At 38.8% G+C, this 12,082-nt stretch overlaps 1 protein-coding gene across 2 annotated transcripts in view; it reads left to right on the top strand.

Moving 5' to 3' along the window:
• Positions 1-11,202, top strand: part of LRP2BP (LRP2 binding protein) — a 52,425-nt gene extending 41,223 nt beyond the window's left edge. For both annotated transcript variants that reach the window (XM_001368937.4, XM_007496045.3), the window contains exons 7-11: positions 5,941-6,083; positions 6,174-6,279; positions 8,104-8,327; positions 9,535-9,709; positions 10,736-11,202. In XM_001368937.4, the coding sequence (XP_001368974.2) occupies positions 5,941-6,083; positions 6,174-6,279; positions 8,104-8,327; positions 9,535-9,709; positions 10,736-10,801 (714 nt within the window). In that variant the 3' untranslated portion in view covers positions 10,802-11,202. The remainder of the gene's footprint in view (positions 1-5,940; positions 6,084-6,173; positions 6,280-8,103; positions 8,328-9,534; positions 9,710-10,735) is intronic.
• The last annotated feature ends 880 nt before the right edge of the window (positions 11,203-12,082 follow it).

Raw genomic sequence — 12,082 nt, 5'->3', positions numbered from 1 at the left:
CTGGGCTTTACATGTGTCTTTGGTGAAAAACTTTTTTCATGTTGTCGATGTTTATTAGGATGATCATTTGGAGTCTACATCCCCAATCAAATACCCATTGACCCATGTATACAAGCATGGATAGTGGTTTTTCTCATAGATTCCTCCAAGTTGTTCAGAATCATTGCATTGCCACTAATGGAGAAGTCCATTACATTAGGTTGTACCACAGTGTGTCAGTCTCTGTGTACAATGTTCTCCTGGTTCTGCTCCTCTCGCTCTGCATCACTTCCTGGAGTTCCAGTTCACATGGAATCCCTCCAGTTCATTATTCCTTTTAGCACAATAGTATTCCATCACCAACATATACCACAATTTGCTCAGCCATTCCCCAATTGATGGGCATCCCCTCGTTTTCCAGTTTTTGGCCACCACAAAGAGCGCAGCTATGAATATTCTTGTACAAGTCTTTTTCCTTATTATCTCTGTGGGTACAAGCCCAGCAGTGCTATGGCTGGATCAAAAGGCAGACAGTCTTTTAGCACCTTTTGGGCATAGTTCCAAATTGCCCTCCAGAATGGTTCCATGATATGTTTCCCTTTTAATAAAACTCATGCCATATGAGAAATTCAAAACTTTTTTTGGATATTTGCTTGAATTGCATATTACTCAGATCTTAGGCACTCAATTACCTTCACTAGAAATGGTAGGGAGGGGTTTAGAGAGACAGACAAATGGGCACGATGGATGGGCAAATGGCCAAGGAAATTAATAGGAGGGCATTTGAAGGCAGTGGAGTCATTCTCCATAAAAGTGTCCATAAAGCAACTCATCAATCAAGTATTATTGATGTGCCAGGCACTGTGCTACACCAGGGGAATACAAGTACGAAGAATAAAACCTAATTAGTAGAGATATTCTATTTTCATGGAACTTAACATGAAATGTCCATTTGTTGTTCAGTCCTGTAGGACTCCCGAGCCCATTTAAAGTTTTCTTGGCAAAGATACTGGAGTGGTTTGCCATTTCATTCTCCAATTTTGAAGATGAGGAAATTGTGGCAAACAGGGTTAAATGACTTGCCCAAGGTCATGCAGCTTGTATCTGGTGCCATATTTGAACTCAGGGAGATGAATCTTTCTGACTCCATGCCTGGCACTCTGTCCACTGTGCCATCTATAAATTCACAGAGGTTCAAATCATTCCAGACAGCTGTCCTTGAAAATGCTCATTTAAGAAGATTTCCATATTATTTTTATAGGTGAGTAATCGTATAAAACCAAAACCCCAAATCCTATGCTCAAATAAACAGGTGATAAATCATATATCTTCATCTGAAAAATGCTCCTTTTCCTAACTGTGGGTTTACTCAATTCTTCTAAGACCTGTATGGTGTCAAGATTACATGATCATTTGGCTGCTACATTATTAGTGTCAGAATATAAAACGAGAAGCAGTTATAGAAGAAAAATGTGGGATCTTCTGTTCTAGGGATATTTCCACATTAGAAAGGCTTCTGTGTATGTCTGGAGGTACAGCCATTGTAAACTCTAGGAGGTCAGAGGCCTTGTCTTATCCCCTAGAGGGAGGAGGCAATCTCCATTTGGAGTTTGTGTCTGAGGGTTCCCTCCATCCTAGCAGCCAATTATTGTGAATTTAGGACAGATAGATTTGGAGAAAGGCACTCGATTTACTGTCAGAAGACTGGGATTTGAGTAGTGCTTGGGTCACTTCCAACGTGAGTGAATGTGGGCCATTAGGTGTCAGTTTTCTCTTCTGTAAAATAAGAGGTGTGAAACGTGAAATGTGCAGACAACAGTTGGCTCCTAAAACTCTGAGCTTTGAACTGAACTAAATTAAAATGGAAATGGAAAATGTTGAAAAAATAATAAAATATAACAAAGAAAAGGTTAAGTTGCATTTTTCTAAGTTAATGTATAGCCTGTAGGGATCTAGTTCCATTTGAGTATGAGACTCCACAAGATTATAGAATCTTTCAGTTTCTTTCTAGATCTAAGGAGATGATCCTCAAAGACCAAAGTTAAAGCTTGTGCCATGCTTGCTATTTCCTTTCCTAAAATACTAAATTCCTGCCACTATTATAACCCTAGGGTTTGCTGTTATTTTCCCCTGCAGTCTGGTTTTGTGACAAAGTTATTAATTTGGGGGATGGTGGTTTCTCTGGAATTAATAGTTGCATGCTATGAAGGTGAAAAAATCCCAAGCCAAACAGCAAGTAATAGTGGAATTCTAGACCTGAGAGGGATTTGTTTGAATAGATGATTCACTCATTTTCCCTCTACACACTTAGAGGAAGACTATCATTTTGCTTCCTTGACCTCCTAAGTTTGGGGGGAGTGGTATGGAATGGACCTTTGGTATGTATGAATTAAATATCTGGAGAAACCTCCAACCCAGATTCCTAACAGGAAACCTCCAGTCCTGGAGGTTATAGAAATATGAGGTATGGAGCCCATTAGCAATCAAAAGGTAGGGGGGCCCTCTGGGCTTCTGTCCCTCTCTTGGGCTTACTCTCTGGCCATTCTCTGATCATTTCCAGTGCTGGCTTATCCATATGGCCATCTCTAGCAAATGGCACAGTGGAGGGGACCATGCCAGGCTGGAATCCAGGATCTGATCTTATTTTAAATTAGAAAGACTGGAAACTTCGTTTCTCTCTTTCTTTCTCTTTACTAATAAATACTTATAACTTTACAGTCTCCAAGATTAATTTTTATTCATAACAGGTAAAAACAAGTTCTGGCTCCCGAGCATCCTTTTCTTATCTTACTGTGTGATGATTTGAGATTGTGAAAATAGGATGTCTCTACTAATTAGGGAAGAGGCTTGATGAAGAAAAACATATAAGGTTAGGTTCAGTTTAGAGTATCTCTTCATTTTCTCTGTTCTTCTAAATTCTTCTTTATAGTCATTGTGTAGCTTCATCTTTGGGAAAAAATTTTTTTTCTAATTACCTCCATTTCAATGGGGAAACTAAGAACCAGGAGAACATTATATGCAGAAACTTATACAATGTGGTACAATTGATTGTAATGGACTTCTCTACTAGGATAATTCTGAAGGACTTATGAAAAAGAACACTATCTACATCCAGAAAAAGAACTGTGGGAGCAGAAACACAGAAGAAAAACAACTGCTTGATCACATGAGTCAAGGGGGATGTGATTGGGGTTATAGACCCTAAATGATCTCCCTAGTACAAATATCAGTAATATGGAAATAGGTCTTGATCAAGAAGCATGTAAAACCCAGTGGAATTGCTTGTTGGCTATGGGGGTGGGAGAGGGAAGGGAAAGGACAAGAATCACACAACCATGGGAAAATATCCTAACTTAATTAAATAAATAGACTCAATGGGCTAATTAAAGTAATTTCCAAAGACAAAGAACCTTCATTTGTGATCTTGGGCAAGTCACCTCCTCTTCCTGGGCCTCATTTACATCAGGGGGTAAATTAAATCATCATCAAGATTCTGTCAAGGCCAACCATTCTATGATTCTGTGATTACAAAGGCTTTTCGAAGTCCCACAGGTGATCCTGGAGCTGAAAATGGAGATATGACATAACATGGTTTGAATTATTATAATGAAAAGACAACTAGACTAGGAAAATCACAGCCTGAAAGGACATTCTGGGTACCTTCAATGATTTCCATCTAGATACTGCCTAGCAATAAATTTCCAGAATTTGCTCATCCCAGTTAAAAATTTTCATCATTGTTGAAATCAGGAGAACTCTAAGTTCCTGCTCCTCCAAAACTCCTGCATAATTCAAGTCATCTCAACAAACAATTTACTAATTACTTATATGCCAGGGACTATTAAGCCCCAAGGACTTAAAGAAAGGCAAAAACAGACCCTGCCCTCCAAGAGCTCATAGTCTAATTGGAGCACATGCAAACAACTGTGTGTTAGCTGTTATTGTTATAATGGAGAAAAACTTCTCTCTCACTATATATAAGAATTTTGTTAGGAAGAATTAAAGATAATAGGCCTCTGCCATATATTTTTATTTTGAAGTGTGTTTATATTTGCATTTTCATTATTATGGTATCTCCCCTGTTTTCTGGGATTTTCTATTGATTTGTTGATAGCTGGTCAGTTTATATGGAAGGGAGCATGGTGGAATGGTTCCAGGAAGGCCTGGTTTCCAGTTCTACCATGAACATCTACTTGTTGGGTAACTCTATAGACACTGGATGCTACTCTTAGGCATTTCTCTATAACTATGTTGTAAAGAAGGTGCTCCATTATTGGTTGGAGTTTCCTCAGCTGGAAGTTCTCTGTGGTAATGAAATCCCAGATCCAGCCCCTTTCAACTTATGTTACTCAGATCTTTGTTACCCTCAGATATAGTTTATCTAGACATAAAAGTTCTATTTCTCCACTTAGACACTTACTTTCTTCCAGATGATCTGTTGACATGAAATAAGGAAATAAAAACTGTGACTGCTATAATGTGTCACCTAATAATGCTTACTTCAAAAACTGACTTTGAAATTCATTCTTTTCTAACAAGGAAGAATTGGTTTTAAGTATGATATTCATTGTAGCTAACCATTTTGATAGAAGTGTTTGCAGATTCAAATTTTACCCCTAAGGACTGTTTTGGATCATTCCAAAAGTTTTGGTAGGTCATCTTTCTGTTATTCTATCTGTTGGGAGTTATCATTTCTATAATTTGTTCTTTGGCCCACTAAATCTTTAGGACTAAATTATTTTGACTCCATTTGTTTAAATCTTTTCTTCAAAGGCTTTTTGTCATAATTTTTATTGCACTGTGGATAGTAAAAGATGTGTTTAATGTTTTTTAAATACGGTTTATGTCACCCATTGCCTTGACCTGTTCAGTTTTTGAAAAGGTATCATACATAACTAATAAACATACATATACATATATATGCCTTTTAATTTTCAGATAATACCAGAGAGCTAGCATATCTAACTTTTATGTTGGATCCTTAATTTCTTTCACCTCTTTTGTTAGTTTTATCTAGATCTGAAAAGGGCACATTTAACTCTCCAGCTATTATAGTTTTACTTTTTTCTTCCAAATATATAGACACTATATCTTCATGTATGGTGACTTTGAATATAATTTAATTCCCTTGCTAATATATTTTAACTATAATTATTTTTATTATTGCTTTATCTGAGATTATGATTGTGAATGTGTTACTTTTAAAAAATCTCCAGTACTTAGTTCAGTGCCTGATGTGTAAATACTTAAATAGATGCTTATTAATTGATCAGTTGATTTTTGTCCTCCATGTGTGAGAACTGTTTATTTCTTACCCTTGCTGAACTTTTTGTGCCTTCTACATTTGTTAAAGTGACCAGCTAGTTGACAATGGTGATTTTTTTTTCTTACCACGTCCATCCAGGTGTTTTGAAAGCTAAATACAATTGTATAAATTATAGGCAATATGTTTCTTCTCATATATTTGAGGGAAGTGGAAACTAGGCATTGTTTCTATAGCATAAGACTAGCTCTTCTGGTACCTGGGATGAGTTTCCAAAACAGTGTCACTTCACATCATGAAAGGTGGAGAGAGAAAAAAAGGAGGGCTTATGTGTATTAGGATTTGAGATGCAGAATAGAGGCAAGGCTAACATTGACTCTGAAATTAGGGTTTTCATCTTAGCTAATGGTGTGGATGGAAGTGTTTGGAGATATAAATTTCCCCCTTTGAACTTTTTTGGATCATCCCTTCTTGACCTTTGATCTGTGAGCTCTGGGCCAGGACTTACACATTCCCCTCTTATTTTTGTCCCATATCTTCCATTCTTACTAGGACTGGGATGCCTTATCACTCTGCTTTTGCTCAGATAATATAAATCACAATCTAGAATGTCGATAGGAGAGTAATTTATTTGGACCAAAACCAAGCATACTTTTGGGGCATGGGAGATATTATGCTTTTTTTTTCCTTTGTGGAAGGAAAAAGGAGTGGAATACATGAAGAAAATTCTTGATTCTACATGCCCCCAAGCAAAACATTTAAAATATGCTGCTGCATACAACCTGGGAAGAGCTTTTCATGAAGGACAAGGTGTTCCCCATGATGAGAAGGAAGCTGAAAGGTAATCTAAACTAAGACTGAAACTTTATTTTTATGGGCTATTAACCTTTTACACACAGGACATGATTGTGACTTCTCTTTTTTTCTGCAGATTATGGCTTTTGGCAGCAGACAATGGGAATCCAAACGCTAGTGTCAAAGCTCAGAGTATTTTGGGATTGTATTATTCTACAAAACAACCTAAAGATTTGGAGAAGGCGAGTTGTCTACCCTTTTTAAAAAAATCTGATGTTACCTTGAAATTATTGGGTAAGTCATTCCTTCCTCCCCTCCCCACTCCTTTTGAGTGTGTCCTTTGGGAGAGCAGAACTTGGTAACAGGTTTGGAACTCTTAACATCTCTGTTTTCGATTCAACAAAGTGCCAAATTTTTTGAAGGAGAAATGTGCTTAAGAACGTCAAACTGATCTATGATGTTTTTAATAGAAACATTGACAAGATCATTAATATAGGATGTTTTAAGCCCTAAGAGAAGAAGTGGGAAGAATCCTAAAATTAAAGTGATCTTTCAAGATATAAAAAGGTTGATTATACTGTATTTGATGGGTTTTGTATTATGTGCTTTTGGGTCCAGTTTCCTCAGCTTTGAAATAAGATGGCTCTGGGGTCCCTAATAACTCTAATGGCCTAGGGGTCCAGGGCTCGAGTTCCTTAAGTCATTCCACTTCTCCCATAAAATAAGGGATAATGCCCTGACAACTTAAAGAGGTGAGAACAAGTCTTAATCAAGTATTTTATATTAAGTGCAAAATGTCCTTGAAGGAACTAGCCTGACATTGATAGGAAAGGTATACTTAGTCAAGCTCTGTAGGTTTTCTATATTATTAAAAAAAAAGAAAAAAAAACCCTTTAAAACTCCAGCAGAAACATAGTCTCTTCTCTTTATGAATGTCAGAAAAAAACATTAACTGGAAAATAAAGGAGGAAAAATCGTCCCTGATTCCATTAATGAGAAGTAACAGAAAACCTTTTTTATTTTTAGTTATTTATTTATTTTGGCAAAGATTAACTCTTTCAGGGAACCTACGTCTAAAACCAAGGCCATCTAGAAGGAACTAACATCACTATTAGTCACTTAGAAATATCTCGATATAAACCACATTTCAAAGCTATGCCATATGATGTTCAAACATTTTTTAAACTTACTAATTAACTCTATTCATATTTTATCTGCAGGAACTAGATTAAAAGAATGAATCTGAAATTGTCCACCATCCTTGGGTCTTCAACCTTCTCTCTGAACTTTTCATCTCTTCCTTCTCTCCTTAGCTTTTCAAACATTCTCCGAAATCTCCTTGATAACCCCTTCTCTCCGTATGCCCTTTTCCAGAGCCTTCCCTCTTTCTCCATTCTTTTTGGGGTAGATTATAGGAAAACATGGCAAAATTCAGCCCCTCAGTGACTGGTAGTGATTAGGCAAATAACTGAAGACTATCATCTCTGAATCATTACTTACTCTGTCTTAAGTAAAGGTGATAGTCACTGGGGTAGATATTTCTTCCCACCACGCCAGAAGTTGATGACAAACCTGCTGCCATTCTTAGAATGAAGCCATTTTCAAGTTTTCCAAATCACATTGCGTTTGACACAAATTCTCTCATTTGACCCTGGCCAGATTCCCAGAGGGAGATGGCACAAACTGCTCTTAACTGAGAGACCCAAAGGCCAAGAGACCCTGTTCAGGGCCTCCCAGCTAAGAAGTGACCTGGCTGAAGTCCACTGCCCTTTCCCTGTACTGATCCCTTAATAGGTGGTCAGCAGGCACCTGCCCGACACTGTGTGTGAGCACCAGGGTCAAAGACAACAGTCAGTCAGTTCCTGATCTGAAGGAGCTTCGATTCTAATGGAGGAGACAGAATGGACACATCTAGGCACACATGATACACAAACAGACCGGCAGCTGCAGAGGGGAAGTCAGCCATGGCTCTAGTGAAGCCTCTTTCCCTCCACAAAGTGCTTCATTTAAAGTATCAGCTCAAAGGCAATTTTTTAGTAGTAAATTGTTGTTATCCTTTTCGTTAGGCATTTTTTTGGCATTCGGAGGCTTGTGGCAACGGAAGCTTGGAGTCCCAGGGCGCACTTGGTCTCATGTACTATTATGGACAAGGTATTCCTCAGGATACTGAAGCTGCCCTTCAATGCTTGAGGCAAGCGGCTGACCGTGGCAACGTCTATGCTCAAGGCAATCTTGTCGAATATTACTATAAAATGAAGTTTTTTACAAAATGTGTCTCATTTTCAAAAAGGTAAATGATTTGGATGAAACCATTTAAGAGAATTTCTACTAAAGAGCTCAGGCCAATCAGTGTAATTGTAGCCCTTTACAGTTTACACCGTGGTTTCTTCACAAGCACCACTGGAGACAGGTAGTACAATTTTGATTATTCCCATTTTATGGAACCGGCTAATTGTCCAAGGCCATGTAGCTAGTGAGTGTCAGTGTCAGTGTGGAGCTCAGCTCTTCTGAGCCCCAAGCTAGACCCTTTCCGCCAAAGTTCACTGGCATTTGCACAGAATGTCATCCCTTCCAGGCCTTATTGTGATCATGTGACCCGGGGAAGCTTTTTGGCAGGTCAGCCCCGCTCCTGAATGGGAGTCAGTGACCATGAGAACAAGTCATGAATATAAGCTTTACCACTACAATTTTCAGTGCCAAATATCAGGAATCCGTGTTTCTCTAAGACCACCAAGTTCCATTTCTTTTCCTACAGAATTTGGCTCCAAATAGGGGCCTGAAGGCGGTGTGTCCCCTAAGAGGGCCCTGGGCCAAGCACGGAAGGGATTCCATTCACCTGGCCTCTGTTCACCAGAGGCTACACCCAAAGTCAGCTCAGGGCAGGGTCTTCATGCACCCGCGCATTTTGCTCCCCAAACGTCACGATCTAATTTCCCTTCCTCCATACTCGAGGGCCCCAGGGAGATGGCCATTTGTAGACAGAGATCCACAAGCTGTAGGTAACCACCAGAAAAATGCCCTAACCTCCATCCGCCATATTCATCACTGCCCATCAGAGAGGCGGGAAGGAGAGAGCGAGGGTAGACAGCAGGGGCAAGAGGAATTTCCGGTGGCGAAGGCAGAAAGTAGATGAGAGTGTGTGCCTGTGTTTAATGTTCCCTTACCACCACCTTGTGAGACCCCCCCAGAACAAATAATAGTCGCTACATTTTACAGATGAGGGAACTCTCATTCTGGAAGGTTGAGCGAGCTGCCCGTGTTAACAAATCACAGAGCTGGGATGTTGACTAAGCCCGGTGCTCCGCCCCTCTCCGGACCCCCTCAGTCACCTCCCCCAAGTCTAGAGATCAGTCCTATTTCTGAAGAGAGCCGGATCTGCACGGAGTTCCACAGAGAACTTTTCTTGTGCAAGAGTCCTCGACCCACAGGCTGCTTCTTGGTTTAAATGGGAAATCCACACTTGAGACTCCATTCTAATCTTGCCTTTACTGTGACAGGATTTCCGAATATGACGCCCCTTATGATGTTCCCACAATAGCCCAAATAACGGACTGTCTTCCTGAATATATAACCAAAGGCATAGCGATGGCTTCCTTCTACTACGCGAGGTGTCTTCAGCTTGGCTTGGGGATCCCGAAGAATGAAACAGAAGCCAAGAAGTATTATTCCAAGGCATGTGTCAGAACAAAGGAGAAACTCTCCAAATATTTTTCTGTTTTTAGTTGAGCTAGAAAGCCTTGGATTTGGGAGTGAATGGGGGTTCTATTTTTAAAACGTAACTGCTGTCGCCTTCCAGCGTCTCAAAGAAAACTCCAAGTTGCCTACTATTTGAAAATCAGTCATCATTAAAATAATGAAGCAGAATAGATGAGGTCCTATCCGGATAATTTTCTTGCCTGGTCCTCACACAGCCCTCACTAAGGGGCTTTAAAAGAACACTTTTATTTCTCTCTTCCCCCGAAAGGGATGAACTAGGTAGCTCAGCTTAAACTGGTCCTTTCTACCAATCTGCAAGCCACCTTCTGGATTACCAGAATGAAGGAGAAGGCTAATTTCTTTCTTGGCTGCTGTCTCCCGTGGGTCCCTGGTCATCTCTACAGAGGTGTTTTTCCCTGCACTGTAGCTGCCTTCTCTGTTGTAACTAATATGGCGGATACAGAGTTCTCTCCATTCCCCTTCCTTTTTACTTTTAAAGTCCAGCTGCCTCCTTATTTATATGAGCCAACTGAGGCTCAGAGATGGGCCTCAAATGGGGTGCCCAAGGTTACAAATCAAGTGAAAAAGAGAAATCAGATTCAAATCCAGGACCTATACCTCTCACTCCATTGCTTTTTTCACTGTTGTCCACGTGTCTGGCAAAAAAGTTCAGTGTTTCCATTTTTCATTTATTTTAATGCCATAACTTAAAGCACCATCACCCTAAGTTTGCCCGTTACCTCTGTTCTTGCTCTGGTGTGACCTCCCCCACAGGGGAATTTCTCTTACTCTTGGAAGCCAAAAGGTTCCTCATCAGTCAGGATCATATTGTGAGTTTGCCCTGTTTCTTTGGGGAAATCAGTATAGAAATATATCTCTATTAAGGAATCACTTTGAAATTTCATGTATTTTCCTATGACAACTATATAAAATGTAAATGTAAAATGCTCGCTTGAGAATTTTCATCCAAATAACGTATTGTCTCTTTCTGTTTTATTTTAGGCTTGTCGCCTGAGTCCTGATATAGCTGATGAACTTTACTCTTTGGTTATTCGCCAAGTAATTTAAGCCACAAATACATGGTAGCCAAGACGAGCAGCTACTAATTAGTAGTGTATTTTTGTAGTCCTTTGTATTTCGTTTTTCTGCATATCTAATGATAGGAATTTTACTCAGCTGGACATGTTACTTATGACACCATCTATGTTCTTCAATTCAAGCACTCTGTCCTTTATAACATAAAACACAAATTAATGTCCTAAAATCCTGGGGAACCCAAGAATTTTTCCACCAGGATTAGAGAGAAACCATTCTATAATAGAAAAATTAATTCTAGATAGATAAGTAAATTCTTGTGCACTTAGAAATTCCTAGTAACTGTTGAGTTTGATTTTTAAAATATTATGGCTTACGACCTTCTTCAGCATGTTGTTATTTTAAAATTGTAATTAAAACAGATAAAAATAAAATTCTGTTTTCTTGTGTAGTCTACTAACAAAAGTGATCACTTTTTTTTCTGTCTATTTTAACCAACATACTCAGTTTCTATTTTAAAATATTTAACACCAGGTAAATTTAGTAACAAAAATGGGGCCAAATGTGGGAACAAAATGAATCAAATAATGTAATAATAAAAACTGAAAGTAAATTATGTTTTTGTAAAGCAGCTTTAATAGAGAGAGAGCATAAGCATGCCCTATTTAACAACATAAATGAAAAAAAAATCTCGCAATGGTCAAATTTCCAAAAATAATTGCTTTATAAGATTGTTTAAAAATCTTTGTCTTGAAAAAATATTGAAGAGGCATACTTCCTCTCTCCTTGGTAGGGTGTGGAGGGCTATAGGTGTGAGGAATGTTACATATGGGGCAAAACCAACTGTTTTGACAGAAGATGGAGTTCATGGCATAGCCAGGAAATTACTGTTATAAAAGCAGAGGACTTCCATAAAACCTGTGGGGGAAAAAGATGGCATAAGGATGGATACTTATTAAAAAAAAGATTTAATGTAAATGATGTGACCATGGAAATGACAAATCTGCCATCTCTGGGGCAAGGAAGCTTTCAAAACTGCACTTATTCAAGTGACCCTGGGCAAGTCACTTGACCCCTATTGCCTAGCCCTTACCACTCTTCTGCCTTGGAACCAATACACAGTATTTATTCTAAGATGGAAGGTAAGGGGTTTAAAAAAACAAACAAACTGTACTTATCCAAATGCCTAGATGATTTTAATGAGGAATGACTTCCATCTTTGAGACAGACTAAATGACACTAATTTGAAATTGCCAGATCCTTAATGGCTGGGGTTTGACAGTAAAGAAATGCTTTGTTTTATGGTCTAATTTT

Source organism: Monodelphis domestica, chromosome 6, assembly GCF_027887165.1.
Source record: "Monodelphis domestica isolate mMonDom1 chromosome 6, mMonDom1.pri, whole genome shotgun sequence".
Taxonomy (NCBI): Eukaryota; Metazoa; Chordata; class Mammalia; order Didelphimorphia; family Didelphidae; genus Monodelphis; species Monodelphis domestica.
Note: the sequence above shows the minus strand (reverse complement) of the source record. Positions and strands in the feature narration are given on the sequence as shown.